The 17,823-nt window shown below is 48.2% G+C and overlaps 5 protein-coding genes across 5 annotated transcripts; 2 read left to right on the forward strand and 3 right to left on the reverse strand.

Moving 5' to 3' along the window:
• The first annotated feature begins 2,912 nt into the window (after positions 1–2,912).
• E1B28_010933 (uncharacterized protein) lies at positions 2,913–6,345 on the forward strand. The gene is made up of 4 exons (XM_043155920.1): positions 2,913–3,817; positions 3,918–5,378; positions 5,434–5,613; positions 5,669–6,345. Exons 1-4 carry the CDS (start codon positions 2,974–2,976, stop codon positions 5,899–5,901), a joined length of 2,718 nt encoding a protein of 905 aa, XP_043005704.1. The 5' UTR covers positions 2,913–2,973; the 3' UTR covers positions 5,902–6,345.
• An 88-nt stretch (positions 6,346–6,433) lies between these two features.
• Positions 6,434–7,665, forward strand: E1B28_010934 (uncharacterized protein). Its single transcript, XM_043155921.1, has 4 exons — positions 6,434–6,791; positions 6,872–7,006; positions 7,077–7,163; positions 7,219–7,665. The coding sequence occupies exons 1-4, from the start codon at positions 6,515–6,517 to the stop codon at positions 7,263–7,265; spliced, it is 546 nt and encodes a 181-aa protein (XP_043005705.1). The 5' UTR covers positions 6,434–6,514; the 3' UTR covers positions 7,266–7,665.
• A 1,522-nt stretch (positions 7,666–9,187) lies between these two features.
• E1B28_010935 (uncharacterized protein) lies at positions 9,188–10,185 on the reverse strand (the record flags this gene model as incomplete). Its single annotated transcript, XM_043155922.1, has 4 exons — positions 9,188–9,351; positions 9,415–9,780; positions 9,834–10,066; positions 10,130–10,185. The coding sequence occupies 4 exons, from the start codon at positions 10,183–10,185 to the stop codon at positions 9,188–9,190; spliced, it is 819 nt and encodes a 272-aa protein (XP_043005706.1).
• A 1,450-nt stretch (positions 10,186–11,635) lies between these two features.
• E1B28_010936 (uncharacterized protein) lies at positions 11,636–14,448 on the reverse strand. The gene is made up of 7 exons (XM_043155923.1): positions 14,204–14,448; positions 14,070–14,152; positions 13,938–14,015; positions 13,797–13,883; positions 12,319–13,749; positions 12,122–12,259; positions 11,636–12,068 (listed from the first exon to the last, which is right to left on the reverse strand). Exons 1-6 carry the CDS (start codon positions 14,278–14,280, stop codon positions 12,129–12,131), a joined length of 1,887 nt encoding a protein of 628 aa, XP_043005707.1. The 5' UTR covers positions 14,281–14,448; the 3' UTR covers positions 11,636–12,068; positions 12,122–12,128.
• Positions 14,449–14,658: 210 nt separating this feature from the next.
• E1B28_010937 (uncharacterized protein) lies at positions 14,659–16,671 on the reverse strand. The gene is made up of 3 exons (XM_043155924.1): positions 16,346–16,671; positions 15,249–16,294; positions 14,659–15,193 (listed from the first exon to the last, which is right to left on the reverse strand). Exons 1-3 carry the CDS (start codon positions 16,387–16,389, stop codon positions 15,072–15,074), a joined length of 1,212 nt encoding a protein of 403 aa, XP_043005708.1. The 5' UTR covers positions 16,390–16,671; the 3' UTR covers positions 14,659–15,071.
• Between the last annotated feature and the right edge of the window lie 1,152 nt (positions 16,672–17,823).

Consider the following 17,823-nt stretch of genomic DNA (forward strand, 5'->3'; position numbering starts at 1 on the left):
CAAGTAGCTGGAGCAACATATGGAGGCGTATGGTCTACCTATTTTGTATGAAAGGAGGAATTTCAGAAGTTGGGTGTGGTAATAAGCAAGCCACGGAAAGCTCTTTTCGCAGTGGTAAGTGTACCTCGATGTGCCTACCTGGTGCCGATTGATAGCCCTTTAGGCAGCGGAAACTGTTACGTGGGCGAGAAACAAACTATTGCAGTAAAAAGTTACACATTCATGCTGCTATGACACACAACTGACAGCCTATATGGTCGTGCGTACCTTTTTAATACCTATCCTGGCAAGCGATCCGAAAATATCTCACTTGCAGAAGGGGCAGAGTGTACATCTGCGCTTCCGCCCGGCCTGTTCGTTTGTGACAGCTTCACCCTCATCATTCTTTAGGACTGAGTCAATCATTAAACATTCTGCAAACCTGGCATGCCCTGCTCCGTCGTTGACACCGGCTCCGCATCATCATCAACGAGATCGGGAGGTCTAGCTGGCGGTAAGAAAGAAAAGGTTGTTGGGCTTTCCCCATTCAAACGGCTCGGGAACCCGATGACGGTGCTTAGCTCCGCAACGATAGATTCCGAAACGTTGAAAAAGAGCATGGGTTTTCTCAACGGGTGGTGGTGATTTTTTCCCGATGGAGCAATGAGAAATAACACACGGTTTTCTTTTTCTTGGCGTTCAGAAGTTTGGGGTATTGAAGGTATCGTGAATCACTTTTTGACGGTAGTTTGATACTTACCCGTTTTTCGAAATCAAAAGGTGATTTTGGTGTTTGTGCATTCCTCGAATGATCAGTGCAATGATGGAACTTTGAACAAACAAGCCTTGTAATAGGACATCCTTGCTCCATATCTGATCTAATCTTTTGATACATGTCGAGCGTCTCCATTACCAAGCTGTGACCTTGCATCATATCAAACATCGATATCAGATGGTTGGATGTACTTGAATGCCTGCATGGACACAAGTGGACACCTTGGACAGGACACCTTCAAACGCCCGCGTCAAGAAAAAGGGTCTATCGGTTCCTTCTTGCAATGGATATGGATTTATACTGGTCCACACACGACGAAACGTGAACGTCTAAGCTCTGATCTGTCGATCATTGCTTCAAGATGTCCGCAAGTACTTACACCTCTCGCTGGCTGTCTGTCGTCCAATCAATGAACTGACGGGAGTTTCACAGGGAGTACGGTTAAAGTCCCCCGTTAAGTGAAGAAAAGATGGGATGGTTACGAGTTGTCCATGTGGTCTTTAAAGGTCATCATTAAGTGGTGTTCCGTTATTGAATGGTGGAGTTGATTTCGATTATTCTCGCCGTCGTGACTCGTGAGAGGAACAGAGATTCGAGGCATTCAAGCGAACTGTTCCTGATTTTCATCAACTTCTTGATAAGACTCAGGAAATTCGGACACGGATGATGCTTAGATTCGGGAGGATACGCACACGTCCGGTGGTGTAGTTGGGTTTATGATGGGATGAATGAGCGGGAATCAAAACAGACCCCCATATTGATCCCTTCGTTGGTCGCACACGTACGAGTAATTGGTGGACGGGAGCAAGAGAAAAAACGGAGAGTTTTAGGGAAGGTTCTTCTCAACTGCTTTTTTCCGGTAGGCCTTACCGCTCACTTTTTGATATTCTCCCTGACAAGGTATCAAAGGATCATTCCATCAAAAGATTACCGTGATGTGGGCTACCTTCTAATTTTGGGCCATATTGTTTTCTACTTACTGAAAGCAAGCATACTGTGACTCATGAGGAACTGTAGGCGATTCGATCAGTGACTATACATTGACCGTACCCTCGTCGGGGGGTGTGGGTAGAACTCGGAATCCACTCCTTGAAATCGCGGGGAGATAGTTTCGGTGTCACCAGAGTCTAAACTCCATCCACTCCTACTGCTAGTACATCCGAAGCTAACGAATGCAACATCGTTCTCTAGCTAATTCGTGGTACGGTCAATCAAAGATGGCTATGTCGGTGGAGAGTTAGTAGGACATGTTTGTATAGATTAATTATACTTGCCAAGTTTGAAATATGAATGATTCAGGCGTGTTTGCTCTGGATAAAGATAGATGAATGAATGCTAAGTACGAAGAGACTCGGATTTCGGTCAGAGGGGTCGGGAAGCCAGAGAAAGGGATTACATTCATGATCATACTTATGAGTATGACGGCCGGTAAAGCATCTGGACTCAATTGCGAGAAAACGACGAGCGGCAGATATCTGACTGCAATCGAGCAAGTCAGGAACCCACAACTTGAAAGATGTATGTTTGAAGGATCTCAGCTTCTTACTCAACTAGGTCCCGGTCAATAATATTCAGGGACCCCGAGGTCCTGGGCTACACGGAGGTACAAGGTCGTGGGATCCAACGGATATTCTTGGTGCCAGAGGGGTGAAATCAAATCACTCATGTAGGTTCGTTGGCAAGGACACTATGGAGTCTACTTTCAGTGGGAACCGTCTGTCCCTTCGGAAACTTGCAGCAGTTTTGAAAACTTTGAGATTGTAGTTTCAAAAAGTATCATCTACCAACAGGTTATGATGCTGGACCAGCGCCACAATCAAATCAACGAGATGACGATCAAAGTCTACAGACCTCCGTCTCGAACACTGCGATAGCACTGCAGTGAGCGTGGATAGCCTCCTCCTTCCCGAGACATAGCCTTCTGCGGGGATGCGGAGGAGTTGTTTTTAAGCGTATTTTGAGTTTATTCAAGGCGAAGCTGGTGGTCTGTCGTCTTGAATTGTAGAAAGATTTTGTTACCAAGGGACGATGAGTTGGCATTACACTCGAAATGTGCTTACATGACTTTGCCCAAATCGCGCAAGTTTACAAATCGGAGGTCACGGTCAAGAGCCGCCATAAACGGACGCAATAGAGAAATAGAAAAACAAAGACAAACACAGGACAGCCTCTTCTACCTGGGACACAGCCCAAGTAGATTACTTTTTGAATCCAGGATCATGGACCCCGAAGGCTCTCCTTTCCACGAAGACATCGACCTCGTTCCTCCTTCTCCTCCTCCCAACGCCCAATTCGACTTCGTCAACGATTCCAACGTTGCCCATACACCTTCCTACGCCGGATCATACAACAATTCCCCATATTCCGTCCACTCAGAGCTCTCCTTTGACGGCGACGACAACGACAACAGTTTTGGCCTTTTCGCGGGCGGTGGCGCTCAAACTGCATCCTACGATCCCTCAGAATACGATACTCCGGGCGGTTCTCTCCTAATGTTCAACGATACGGATTACATCTACGAGCATCAAGTTCCCATGAATATTCATCACCCAGCACCTTACGGCGACTATTCTTCCCCGTCGTCTAGTAATGGTGGTGGTGACAGTGGCAATGAGGGCACCAACGACCCTCGTTCAAGGGCCTCCTCAGTCTCCTCTAATCACCATCATCATCATATTTCACCTTCGCCACATCTCCAACCTCAACATCTCACTCCTTCTCCAAGAATGACGGTCGCCCAATCCTTTGAAGGAATGTCTTTCCAATCTCCCAGTTGGCCCACGGAATCTTTACCCATCGATAATCATTCTCCACGTCAAGCCCACTTCCCTTCCAATTCTCGAAGCATGTCTCCCAACCCAATAGGCATGCAGCACAAACCACAGAGCCCCCCTCGTCTTTTGATGCCCGATTCAGACGAAGGCTTCTCTCGGCCACCACAAATCAATGCACCAGAGGGAGATGGTCGCGACGGGGCGTCTGGTCCAAGCTTACGCATCGTCCCAGCGACGCCGATCAGTGGTGGCGGCGCGAACGATGGTCCTAGTCTGCTTTTCAGAAACGGTGAGTAAAACACGTACCTTTTTTGTTCTATCAATCCCCTCTTTGTTCTCGAAAGTTGTTGAATTGACAATGATTTTTTTAATCCCTGCATGGATTCTAGGGCCGTCCCTTACTCCCGGTTACCAACCACCACAACGGCATCATTCTCTTTCCCCTGCGCCCACCGATTCAATGGAGTTCAATCACCCATCTTCGTCATCATCGTCTTCCACCGCACACCCAGCAACGGCAACGTCGTCTTCGCAACTACTCGGCTCTGCTTCCACGAATCCCAAAAATAACACCACTTTTCTCTTTCCTCAAGGCGCCCCGCGCACTACTCGGTCCAAATCAGACGGAGCGCTCGAACCACCGACATGGGATACCGCACCATCGTCAAATCTTATGGCAGGTGACACCTCTGCCATAATGGACGACTCTTCGCCTCCAGCTGGTGGTGTGAACATGAACGATGTCTCCCCATCTTCACCTCCATCTCATCATCGACGTGGTGGCATGAACGCCCATTTCACATTTGGTGGCACTTCAAACGGAGGTGCACAGTCTGGTAACAACTTTTTGAGTCCAGACAGTGGAACCGCACTCAGGAGATCCAGAAGCGACGGATACGGGCGGACGGGCGGTGGTCACGCCCGGCAAAGCCGAAGCGAAGATTATCGATTTGGGATCCCCGGAGTCAATGTATCAGACGGACAAGACACAAACGGCGGTGACAATAACGGACTTTTATTCCCTCCGACCTCTCACGACGATTTTGTTCGACAACAACAACAATTGCGGAGCCAACCCTACTTAAGCCCTTCAGACGGGCCTATCAGGCCACTCAGTGCTGGTCATGGGCACAGTTATTCGTATTCCGGACCGCCAACTAATAACGTGGAGCTCGGCCTCTCTGGATCCCAGCTACCCAACTTGGGCGCTGGCCTGGGGTTGACACATATGGGTTCTAATCAAGGACGCCGACCTGCTAGTAGTCTGGGACATTTCCGTCGTACATCTAGCGGAACACGGAGCGAACGAGGTGCATCGAAAGGGTGGGATGAAATAGAGGGACCTATAGCAAACAGCGTTCGTGCAAGTCCTTATCCTTCACCGAATGTCAGTCCAAGGGGAAGGTATGGAGAATTGCCACCTCCGTCGACCGAGTTTGCATCACATCAAAGATCGCAGTCGGATAGCGGAGGTGGTCCGTTGTTACCATCTCAAGGGTTACCTCCACCCAATATGTTGTTCAGTGGTAGTGAGATGGGCATTTCCGCACCTGGCGCTATGCCTGGCTTCCACAACGGTATGGGACATGGTCCTCCTGGTCCTATGAGCGTAGGATATGGGGGTGGTGGTGGTGGTGGTGGACCGAATGGGCCGATTGGACCTAACGGTATGCCCATGCACGCAGCGGTCACTGTTGGAGGGACGACGGTTCCACTTGCGGTAACGAAGATGACAGTCACCACCGGCAGGACTGCACGGGCTAGCCATAATCGACGAAAGCAGGAAGCAACATTTCACTGCCCCGTACCCGGTTGCGGAAGCACATTCACCAGGAGCTTTAACTTGAAAGGTATGTCAACCTTGTTCTGTTATCCTTGTTAACAGATGCTTATCTAGTTTTCTAGGTCACATTAGATCTCACAACGAAGAGAAACCGTTCGTATGCCATTGGCCTGGGTGTGGTAAAGGTTTTGCTCGACAACATGATTGCAAGAGACACGAGCAACTCCATACAAATTACCGACCTTTCACATGTGAAGGATGTCAGAAACCGTTCGCGAGGATGGATGCGTTGAACAGGCATCGTGAGTTCTCGTTCTCGAATCAAGTCGGTGTTTGAGTTAACGCCTTCTCTTCCAGTACGTTCTGAAGGCGGTGCCGAATGCCAGCGTACTCTTGAACAAAATGGTACACTCCCACTTGGAATGGCTTCACCTCCCCCAGCCGACAATAATAGACGAAGTAAAGACGCTCCAGCGAAGTCGCTTCCAATCCCAATCACGTCTCTAAATGGTACGAAGGTGGAGCAGTCAGAGGCGCAATGGAAAATGGAGGAAACATGGCCGCCTAGTGCTCTCGGCGTTGCCCTGTAAGTCTTCTAGTTTGTGATCGCACCTTTTCTACCTCTAGATCTTGTCTTCTTGCACTCCTGTCTTGCTTATATTATATGTCGTGTTGTGTTTCGATATCTATTATCTATTCGACTCGGGACTTTCTTGTCTGTTGCTCTCCTCGTTCTTTGTACTTTAGTCAAAGTTCGCTACCCTACAGCTTTTCCTTTCTGTCCTTAACTGCTCGGCTATTCAATTTCTCTCTTCAGTGGACAGGGACAGAGGCGTATAATATCCCCTTCGTTCTGTTTACAGTTTAGCTCTCTCCGGAATACTCAATTTGAAGCCAAATTTGTACTTTACTCCTGCAGTATGTCAATCTGCCCTGTAGCGTATAGTTATCATGTCTCCATCTATCTTCGATATCGTACCATGTAGGAGCAGAGTTCGGGAACCTAGACTTCCAAGTACGTATGATATTTCACTCTGTTCCTCCGGGAACTTAAGAAAAATAATGGGCCTGTGATAGGCTGGCCTTCACGTGCCGGTCCATCCCGGGCAAAATCGGTTGTCAGAAAACCTCTTCCTCTTTGCCCTCAAAAAACCGCTCTCCCTCTCTCGACGTTTTATTCTACGTGCCTGTTTACATCAAATAATGCAGGCTTCCGCTCTCCGTCTGGCACGACAAGCAAGCTCTCTACCTCTCCGAAGATGCCTTGCGACGACAGTTAACCCAGCACACGTCGCCAGCTCTTCTGCCTCGTCGCCTTCCCCAACTAGGGTCACAGCACAGCAGTCTATCATTCCCCTCGGAAACATTGAAGCTCAATGGGAGAGGATGAGTGTGGAAGACAAGACGACGGTGCATGAGCAGTTGGAAGAGATTATGAAGAAAGACTGGAAGCAACTTTCCATAGACGAGAAGAAGGCTGGTACGTTCAATCCTATTCTTTTACTTTTGCAATATTGTAATATACGCGTCTGGCTCATGAATTTTCGGTTCACTTGGTAGCCTACTACGTCTCCTTCGGTCCTCATGGTCCTCGAGCACCGATAAGCCAACCAGGAGACAACTGGAAGATCCTTGGTTGTGTTATTGCACTCGTCGGCGTGTCTGCTATTATCTCTGGGACCATCCGTTCATATGGTACGTCCTCAGCTTTTAGCTTCTATGGTGTCACCCACCTCACCTCACGTATCCCCCCTCTCATAACTAGGCCAAGAGACACCTCGGACGCTATCTAAAGAATGGCAAGAGGCTTCGAACGAGCGTGCCAGGGAGCAAAAGATGAATCCTCTCACTGGTATGTCGCGTCCTTTTGTTCTCACCCGCAATTTTGTTCAGCGTTCTGTCCTTAGGTATCGCGTCGGAAGGCTACTCAGGGACGGGTTTCGTATCCAAGTAGAAAGAACACTTGCTAGAAATTTATTCTATTCAATGTGTCAATGGGGAAAAAACGCTAGTTTATCTTTCTGGTCTTCTTTCCCCTCCTCCAGTTTTCTTTAACCTCCTTTCGTCGCTGTCTACTCAACAATCAACACTCTTTGTCGTTTACAATACTCCAGCCCATAACCCTTGCCTTGACTTTGGGGAGGGGTGAATTAGAACACCCCAGGGTTTCCCGTCCTCCCGTCTATTGTCAAGACTCAATGCCCACCCACATTCTTCATCATGACAGTTGGGTTATGTCACGGTGGGCCTGGACTGTGTCAAGTCCTCCGTGTCTATACTGTAGATATACATAGAATGGTTCGAGGGTGGGAAGTGTCAACTACAGACTGTTTTCGGACCTTTGTCGATGCCCCCGGTGTCAAGTTATTCTAGGAAAGCAAACCGACCTCACCCAGTTCATTTGCAAATGTGCAATGGTTGGCTCAATGTCGGGCAAGGCTGCCGTAAACCGTTCTTTTCAGTTTCGGGAACTCGGACCTTGAAGTATTTACGACGTAGAAACGTGATCAGATTCTTACTTGGATTCTTACAAGCGCTAATACTAACTGAACTTTTTCGCAAGGAATTCTGTGCCATATTCTCATGTGGAATTGTTCGAGAAGCCTGTACACACCACCCCGTTACAGAACAAAGCACCCAAGACTCGGAATCATGTTTGAGGCATCCTTTCGAAGATGACATTCGAGTGCGCGTGGGAACGTGCTGCCTGCCGTTTAGATGGTGATGCCGTCTCCGCTTTGAAAAAAAAAATTTGCCCGAGCGACAGCTTCCTGAGGCGATGATGCCCGTCTCACTTGTGCCTACTACTGTTCGGTTCACTCAGGCATCAATCACCCTTTGAAAGAGAGTCGCGGGAGCGCTGCACTCGTTGAACGTTGACCCTTCATCCATTTAGAGTTGAAGAGCATCGGCAACAAACCAAAGTCTGGGAGGAACGCAGGAGAGATGTCATGATGCTACTAGTAGTACTCTATGAGGCCCGTCCTCCGAGGTCTGTGGCTCATACGGCATAGAGGCTTGGATCGAATGGTACAGCGTTCCTCAAAATAGTCCATTGCAGGCACTGGGCGCTTCAGGACTCATGTGACACGAATCCCTATGAACTTTAAATTTCTCGGGGATCATTTACATACGAATGTATTGTATAGGAAAGTTCTCTCTGACGGCGCGCCGTTTAGACAGACCTTTTCAATGGGTTAACCACGATCTTCTCACCGTGGAGTGCTTCACTGAGACTCATTATTGGGTCCTAACAGCAAGCTAATGCAAGCCCTACGGAGCTTTTCTGAACTTCCCGCTAAAGTGAATCCTTCTCGCCATTTACTCCCGGACAGTCCCTCGAAGGCTCCGAATGAAAGATCCCAACATTGTCCCGAGTCATTTTGGCGACAACGGTATAGTACGTAACCTTGTAACCGTAACCATCATGCATGATGTTGTTGGGAAAATACATAATAAAACGTGGAATTTTTTGGCGGCCCTGTAATGGACGTTTCCCGAGGAAAGATTAAGAATAAGCTCGATCCGAGATTGCAAACATGTCGACAAGTCCTCAACTACTTAAATCCGAAACGGCAAACTCCAGCGGACAAAACTTCAATTTCGCTCATCACATGTCCGAAAGTTCATATGATACTTTCCCCCCGGGTCCCCTGCACCAGCGGCTTCTACTAAGTATTGTCTACCCTACGTAAAAAGTGTGCATCAGTCATACTAAAAGAAATGTGCAATGATATCGAAAAAGCCGCAACCGTAAAAGTTCATGAAGGAATCGTCCGATACTGATTAATTTGTACTAACAAGAACCGCCTGCGGTTTGATGCAAGTATCGACTGATTTGAGAAAGCTACCTAAGCACATTATCTGACCACAAGTTCAATTTTCTAACATACACTCATTAAAATGGAAGAAACGGATGCCGCTTTGTTTCTTCGCCCCGCATGTTTTGGCGTGTCTACTTCGGTCGTGGGCCGTTCCAAACGATTTTTGGCAATGTTCGCAAGAGAACGGTTTTATATTGTAGTGAGCATTAAGATGGTCTAAGAAATGACTCTCCGGATGAGGGAGACGAAATAGAAGGTATAGAAAACGAGTGGACTCACGTCTCAGGTTTTGGTGGGAAGTCAACGTGGCTCCACATTCGTCACAAGCGAAGAGACTGACACCCTCTTTCCTTCGATTTTGACTAGCTTGGACGACCCTCTGAGAGGCAACTGTTGCGCGATAGGCAGCACTATATGGAATGGCGGGGGTCATTCCACTGCGTTCGAAATTGTCTGCGGCATTTGACGGAGTAGAGCGAGGGTCACAGTAGCCCGTGTAGTGACCTGGGAGGTTAACGGTGGCTGAGCATGGATAGGACGGGGTGTTTTGTGAGTTGTAACCGTTGGGTGGTGGAAGAGCAGCGGAGAGTCCGTTAGAATCATCGTTCGGGGGACATGAATTATAAGACCAGGAAGGTTCCCGCGCTATAGAGACAAAGGATTAGGCGGGCGGACAGGGAGAGATGAAAGTTGCATACCATCATCAACAAAGTTGTTGCCAACATTTTTCCAAGCCCCCGGTCGTTGCGGAGGGTTGATATTCGCGACTGCGTCGCGCCTGCCATCGTAAATGTATTCGGGTTCGGTATAGGAAGAAAGGTGCGGTGGAGCCTTGACATGATGCACAGTGTCCTCCCCCGAATTGTAGCGAGGGCTCGGGCCAGGAATGCTGCCTACATCATATTGCAGCGACTCCACATATGGTGCGGCGCTGTATAATGAGAAACATGAGCGTCAGAAACAAGTCGTCGGCAGGGGATAAATCTGAACGTACCTGTAGCCGGCGAAAGGAGTTTTGGTCACTGGCACTGGTCGGTTATAGTGGGTCATTGTGATGGCTCTCAAAAAGAAATGGGGGGCTCAAACGAAGATGGAGAGAGGCTCGCAACGTGAGGAACAGTTGAAGAGAGTCGTGCAACTCTTATAAAGGAGACGGAAAAAAAATATGATTAATGATGTCTTGCCTTTTTCGATCTTGCTGTATAAGATATCTTCGGTAAGTGTGATCGGCCAAATCGCTATTCAAGTGTGAGAATCGTTGTTGATGGTGGTGGCGAGCAATGCCTATCTCAGAACAATGGTCTGAAAGGCGTGGACTCGGGCGACCGACAATCTTTATGCAAGGGGTGAGTCATCAGAGTCGACAGTTTGCGATCCATCAATTTCCTAAAGGTTGCTGTTGAATTGAAATCATCGATTGCAATCAAACGAAGAAGAACAGAGTATGCCTCGCATTTGTCGAGTTTGTGAAAGGCGACAAACAAGTCAATGGTTAGAATACAGGGAGCGCACGCACCTCGGGTTTCTGTTGCCAATAATATTCTTCTCGTGATTTACCTGTCTCGAATCCCCGTATGGTCCATAGTCTCCAAGAGGTGAAGTTCAGACAATTTCGGGTTCTCCTACCTATCCCAGTCCATAACAGTCCCCCGAAATAAAAGTGACACAACCTGCGCTCAGCGTAAGGCCTGTAGATTTCCCGACGTGTATTTTTGGACGTCTCGATCCAGAAGAAGTGAGGGAACGGGCGACATCTCTCCCGCCACGCTGACCTCCTACAGCATTCTATACAATAGTACCCCACAAGCGAGGAAAATTCAGGCAAAGATATGTTTAAATGATGCTGTCATGAGAAGGGGAGCCAAAAACTAGTCAACATGAGGCCCGAGTTTTCCCACAAGTATATGCTTCGGGACGTCGTAAGACCTTCCATGAAAAGTGAAATGAAGGACGGTTTGCTAACTCCAAGGCACCCGTTCTCATTGAACGAACCAATCTGTAGATCATGACGACAGTAAGCAAAGGAGAAAAAACTGAATCACGGCATATAGTAACAAAAGGGGCAAGCCTGAGTAACTCTTGCAGTATCCAAAAACAAACCACGACGGTATCAGAGTTGATCATCGCGATTCGCAGCATCATCAATCTTGCTTCTTTCGTGGGGCGGCCTGTCGCGCACGAGTAGTCAAAGTCGGTGTTGGAACGGGCGATGGGGATGGTACGAATGTACATAGACGAGCAGCGAGCACGAGGCGAGTAGTTGCAGGACAGACAGACAGACATAAATGATGATTCTTGACTCCAGTAGAGGCCAGAGAGAGATGTAGAGTCGAGAATAACTCTGAAACGGTTTGGTTTCATAAAGCCGGAACCTGAGCGGCAGCCTAGAGTCTGGGAATATGGCAGTCGTGCTGATATCACGTCGCCGGGAACGGGAGAGTGCGAAATTCGAATGTGTTACGTGGTTGAAAAAATTCTCCCCTTTTTTGCGCCATTGTTTAGTGCTTGAAGCCATCCCGAATGGGGGCAAGTGTTAAACAGATTATACAATAAAGATGCTCTAGCCAACGATACTGGGAGATAACAAATAGCAAGAATAAGAGACAGGTCGTAACTTGAGGGAGACGAGAGGTAAACGTGAAAACAACTGCTTCATCTTGCGGGAAGGGAATGCGATGGCTGCAGAATACGTCAATGATAACCATGAATGATCATCACGTAGAACAAGAATGTAACGAGAGCAGCAAAGTAAGCGTGAACACAAGGAGAACTTGGAGCGGAGGAAAAGCGTAGGAGGCAAATGGGCTAATAGATACAGGACATTCTCTGGAAAACCGACGATACATAATGATGGTGGTGGAAAGAACAGATGGGTATCGAATAAGATTAGGCGAAGGATCAGTAGGGTGAAGTGAATGTATTCTAAAAACAAGCTGCACTCGTAGATCAACGCGTGAAGACAGAGAGCGTAATTAGAGAGGCTTACGAAGGTGCTAGGGACGTTTGCGAGGCATCTTCCCAGTACAATTATTCTGATGGCGTTTCGCCGTTCCACTGGTTGTGAAGGTCTGTTTACAGACATCACACCTGAACGGTTTAACGCCGTTATGAGAATTTATGTGATCTAGGGAATAAAACAAGTCAACTGAAGTGTACCAACACATATGAGGAGGCTTTTCTTACTATTTAAATTATGTTTCGCTGTGAAAGTATGACGACAAATTGGACAAACAAATCTAGCCTTTTCATCGGGCTTCTTTCTCCTCTTATAACTGGCGTCCACAATCTTGTTCGAGGCTACAATATCCTTATGCTCGCTATCCGAAGATAAGGGCGAGGTTGCTGCCGACGTCGAAGCTATTCCTTCGACAGGAACATCAATCATCATCGACGAAAAATCACGAAACTGTGAGGATTCATCCACTTCTTTCTGGGGCCGCAAGAGCCCTTGAAAGCGTGACCGAGTCCGAATCTTGCGACCGCGCCCGAGGGGATCGCTTGTAGCCCGATGTAGAGTTTCCGGAGATCGGTCGGCATGAACATGGGGACCTCCAGCATAGCTGTGGCGTCTAATCAGACTATCATCAACCTTGATGGCGGGTAAAGGTTTTGTCCCGGTGAAATCAGGTACAGCGAGTTCGATAGGTGGAGCAACGGGAGATTGAACTGGAGATTGAGAGGCACTAGATGGACCTGGAGATGGGGAAAGAAACGAAGAAGAGCTGTCGCTCATGTTGCTGGGAATTTGCGTCGCTGGATTGATGTTCAGGAAAGCAGCCGACTGATCGACTTGCTGAAAGTACGTTTCGTAATTGAAAGATGCCGCAGATGAAGGTCGGCTATGATTGGGAGTAAAAGATGGAGAGCTTTGGCGTCCACGAGTACTCGGGGAAAGGCCCCGCGTTGCTGGATCAGAAAGCGTAGGAGAGATGGGCGGGGACGTGTGTTCATGCACACCAGTATGACTATGACTGCGGCGGTGCGCTCCACGACGCTGCAGAGATGTATTCGAGGGAACAGTCAAATGTGTGGACTGACTGCGTGAGTGAGATGTCATCATCGGGTTTGGGTTTGAGTTCGGGTTCGGCGGTGGTCCTGACAATGATGGATAATGATAATTCATAAAAGTTGGCAGTGGGCCACTAGATGGGTCAGGTACATTCCACCCATCGTTGACAGGGGAATAGCTCGGACTTGTGGGAGAACCAAAGCCTGGGGGTACATTGCCGCTGTAGATGTTGGTGTCCACCGCTGGAAAGTCATTCGGCAACGGAGACGCTACAAATCCAGTGGCTTGAAATGAAGGATCCCACTGAGATTCGACATGGAAGTAATGATCGTTCACATTCGTAAAAGAAGCTGAACGTGGCCGGCCACTATTGCTAGCCTCTGGAGAGGATTCGGATCCGGATCCTCCTGAATAGGAGTTACTTCTCATACGATTCGCGGCAGGTGCTTCTTGAAACGTCTCTTCAAGGTAGGGCGGATCGTTGAAGGTGAAGTTGAGCATGGAAGTATTGATAGGAGACATGGACGGCGATGAGGGATGCGAAGACGAGTCGTGCGATGGACTCCATTGTGACGAACAATCGCTCCAGTTCTCAGGAAAGACTGCTACGATACTCAGTTAGTTGTCTCGTCCAAATGAAGCACAAACTCACGATCTCCAGACGAAGTTGAAGCTGGACTCGAGGCCTCAATCGGGGAATTTTGTCCACTCGCAGACAGAAACATGTTGCCAGATTGTGCTGCGAGTTCAACCCTTAATTCAAAACACGGTTCAGATAAACGCTTCACTGCACCATCTCGCAGACCAGTCGTGATTAGGGGCGAAATTTGACCAGGAGAGAGGTCTAGAGGTGTAGAAAACAATCCTTGTTCTAAGGGATGACTTCAGTGCGAGCTTCTTAGTGGTATTGGAAGAACGTTTGTACCAGTGGAAGTATTTCCCGACGAAGAGGTAGTATCCTGATACATGCCATAGAAAGACTGCAGCGCACTTGTTAAACTAGGTGTGCTACAGTAATGAGTCGCTGTTCTCCAATAATGACACAAGAAAGGAACATACTGTCCGCCATCGATGAGGTCTACCTCCTCGCTCGGAGGTTCGACCACGATAGAAGGAGTCTCCATATCATGATTCATGAGCTAAGCGATATGGAGGGAGCGGAGGGAGAGGGAGAGGGGAAGAAACGTGGTGTTGGAATAATGGCAGTGCGTCCTTGAGGCCTTTACTTAAGGCAATCCTCCCGTATTGCTGTCAATTGAATAAGAAAAAATGAGGAAGGAAAGGAAGACATCTACATGTGTATCATGGCTGCACTGCCTTTTGGCCTTCCCAATTCGTTCCCAAAGCTGTTGAATATTTCACTCGTACACGTGATCTGCACAGCTAGCATCGTACCCAGGGAACAGCTTTGGTAGCTTTGGGAGCTTCTAAAGAATTTACAGTCCTTAGATATCGCGTCTATGAGCGATCCCGACGCGTTTTCTCCCCAGGACGCGTTCTTGCTAATGTGCGGTCCCTTGAACAAAAACGTCCATTTGACGCTCATGCCGTAACCAACATAATTCATGGAAAAGGAAACTGGCTTGACACTAAAAAGCAAAGCACTTGCTATGTAAGTAGCGCAACAACGTTCGAATTTCGAAAGCAGCAAAGCAAAACATCAAAGCGAAGAGTAATCCAAGAAATCGTGCGAAAATGTAAACTGGTGGGAAGGAACGCCAGCGACTTTACCAACAACATTAAAACATAAACATAAAGACATCGGTAATTATATCTTTCGATCCCAGAAACGACTGGACAGTAAGGATGGAGTTAATCTTCAATCAGAAAGAGTGGTGTTTAGTATAGTGAAGTATGGAATTAAGATGTCCATCCATTTCAAGTCATAAGAGAAGAGTGAGAGAATGACAGTCCGAGCATAAAATGTTCATTTGGCTTTGGCCTGTTTGCAGGTCTTCTTATGGCGTTTCAGGACATGGCTGGTCGTATACTTGCGTTGGCAAGATTCACAACCATATTTCTTGACCCCGTTGTGTGCGTTAAGATGGTCTGATAGAAAGAAATCAGTAAGTCCTCAACTGGGGTGGAAACCAACAGAACTTGCTTTTCAGATTATGTTTCGCCGTGAAATCGGCCCTACAACCTTTAATCGGGCATCTGAATCTAGGCGTCTGCGTCGTTCGCCGGTTCTTACTAGCAATCACAACCTCTTCGGATGCCACTATGTGACGGAAAGCCGACGAGCCCTGAGCAGCATTGCCATCGTTCCCCTCGTTGTTCTCTGGACGGTGATAACCAGACGCGCATGGGGCGTTCTCTGCGTTGCTAGCCTCAAGCATAACACCGAGTAGTACTTCGTCTGCAACGTTAAAGTCAAAATCACGTTCGGCAAAAAGGGATGATGGTTCGCTATCAGGTTCCAAACATGGAAGATTGTTGAGGGTGAAACCCAAGTCACCATCAAGAGGAGGGGGACGTTGCACGTAGGCAGTACGCCCAGAGGGATCAGGTTGGACATTGATCGTGAAGCCTTGACTCAACGAGCGACGTCTCGGTCCAGAGCGTGACTGACGCCCGCGCCCCGTCTCTTCCATGGGCTGGAGGAGAATCGGGTCGATGGTCTGAGGACTCGCATAAAAGTCGGATGGAGAAGGTAGCGGTTGGTTGCGCAGAACAGGACAGGTTCGTAGTTGAGCAGGGGTGTTTGGAGTAGGAGGCCCAACCGAACTGAGGAAACCTGACGAGGTCGAGGATGGGTCGGACGGCGAATATATGATAGGAATCTCCGTCTGAATAGTCGGTCTGACTCTGTTTGTGTCACGGTAACAGTGTGACTCGGCTCCGTTGGGTGATGCTCGACTCAACGATGGGATGCCATGATATGGATATAATGGTGGACTGGCATTCCCGGTCATGCGTGTAAACGTGTTAGACCTATGTGGTGCAGAACGAGCTTCCTGAAGGGTAGAGAAGGGCTGGAATGCATTGAGCTGCATCTGGGAGAGGGGAACAGACAAGCCGGGTGACTTGGGTGAGTTGGGGTTGTCATAGGACGTGAGGTATGGACATCCCTGAGGGTGTTCATGATTGGCCGGGTCGACGATTACGGGAGGTGGTAGACGTTGAGGAGAAACTGTGATTCGATTGTTCCTACGCGAAATGTCAGCTCTATATGGTCCAAAAACATTGTTCACCACGTACTCGGGGGCATTGTAAAAGGGAAAGGAATACAAAGGGAACGCCATGAGAAGAACGAAGATATTCTTGAAGAAGGATGATTTGTACCAGCCTTCCCCTGCAGAAACTAGGGGGGTTATCGGGAAGAGGAAAGGATGTGTGCGCGCTATATTTAAGGCGTGCTGAAAATATGCTTGAATCTAGTAATTTACGATGCTGTTTTTCCTGCTGTATCATGCACTCGTGAATACAAAGTCACGAGCAAAACTTCACTCGGGAACTTGCCTGTTCATTGCAACCCGACAGGCAAGAGCGCACTGCGGATACCCTGTGAGAGAGATGGGGGGGAGGGGGGGAGGATAAAACGCCTTCCATCAATTACCTTTATAAGCCAGTCAATTCGGTCTCCGCCACGGTGGTATGGATTTGATCCCTGGAGTGCATATCACAGGAATAAGGGATGGGGAGGTAGCGCTTGGGCTATTCAGCGTTACGTTTCCTCCTGGCATCTCAGATAGATCAGTTGACCATGATTTTAGCGCCGTAGCCAAGAGCATACGAAAGCACATCCCGCCAACAACTGGTAAGTAGTGTGGTGTACGATGTTGGAATAGAGACAGTGGCACTCACTCCGACGTGAGAACCAGGCCCTGACGATGGTTGAACCGAGGAAGAAAGGTTGGGAAAGGGCGCAAACGTTGAGCGTCAAAACGTCCGGGACGGTGAGAAAGATTTTGTACTGAATTGCGCGCAGCGGATTCGGGCGTAGATCCCTGTCGTAACAGGTTCCATTTCCTTTCCTAAAAGAATTAAAATTGCGTCGGAGATACACGAACGGCGGGAGGTTCACCGACAGTTCGATCTGAGCCTGGGAAACAAGGCAAACAACCAAGAGACCGATTAGTAAAAAAAAAAAAACAGCGAAAGCGAAAGCGAACTTAAGCGGAGGCGGGTTGAAGTGACCTACCTAACAGTTCCACATCTGAACGTTCTGAACAGGTAACGGACGACACACTCGACAGCCATGAATGTCCATATCTTTACGATGCTGCTGTGGTCGGTAAAATAGACAACATGAGACCTTTTTTTCCGCCACATATATCACAAGAACTTAGAGCCGACTTTTGAGGAACCGCGGTGACTCGACATAACTGCAAAAGACCTCAGATGAGGTGTAACAGACAATTGAGCTCACCATGGCTATATCGTTAGGCTGAAGCTCCATCAGATAAGCATTTGCTAGGTCCGAAAACAAACCTCTCCATTCCAACAATATTCAACAACAAATTTTCGTGTTGTACTCAGGCCGAGGCTTGACCAACGCTATCCCTATTGGGGATTGACTGTTAACCCCCCATGTTCAAGTAAGGCTATATTACCCGTTAAAAAGAAAGGCCCACCCACATACGCTTCCAAAACGAAATGCTCAAAAACAACGTGCTATGTCTTCCAGATTAATAAGTCCCAAAAAGGCGACGGAAACCTTGCCTATCATAGGCTGT

The sequence above is a fragment of the Marasmius oreades genome, chromosome 7 (assembly GCF_018924745.1).
Source record: "Marasmius oreades isolate 03SP1 chromosome 7, whole genome shotgun sequence".
NCBI lineage: Eukaryota > Fungi > Basidiomycota > Agaricomycetes > Agaricales > Marasmiaceae > Marasmius > Marasmius oreades.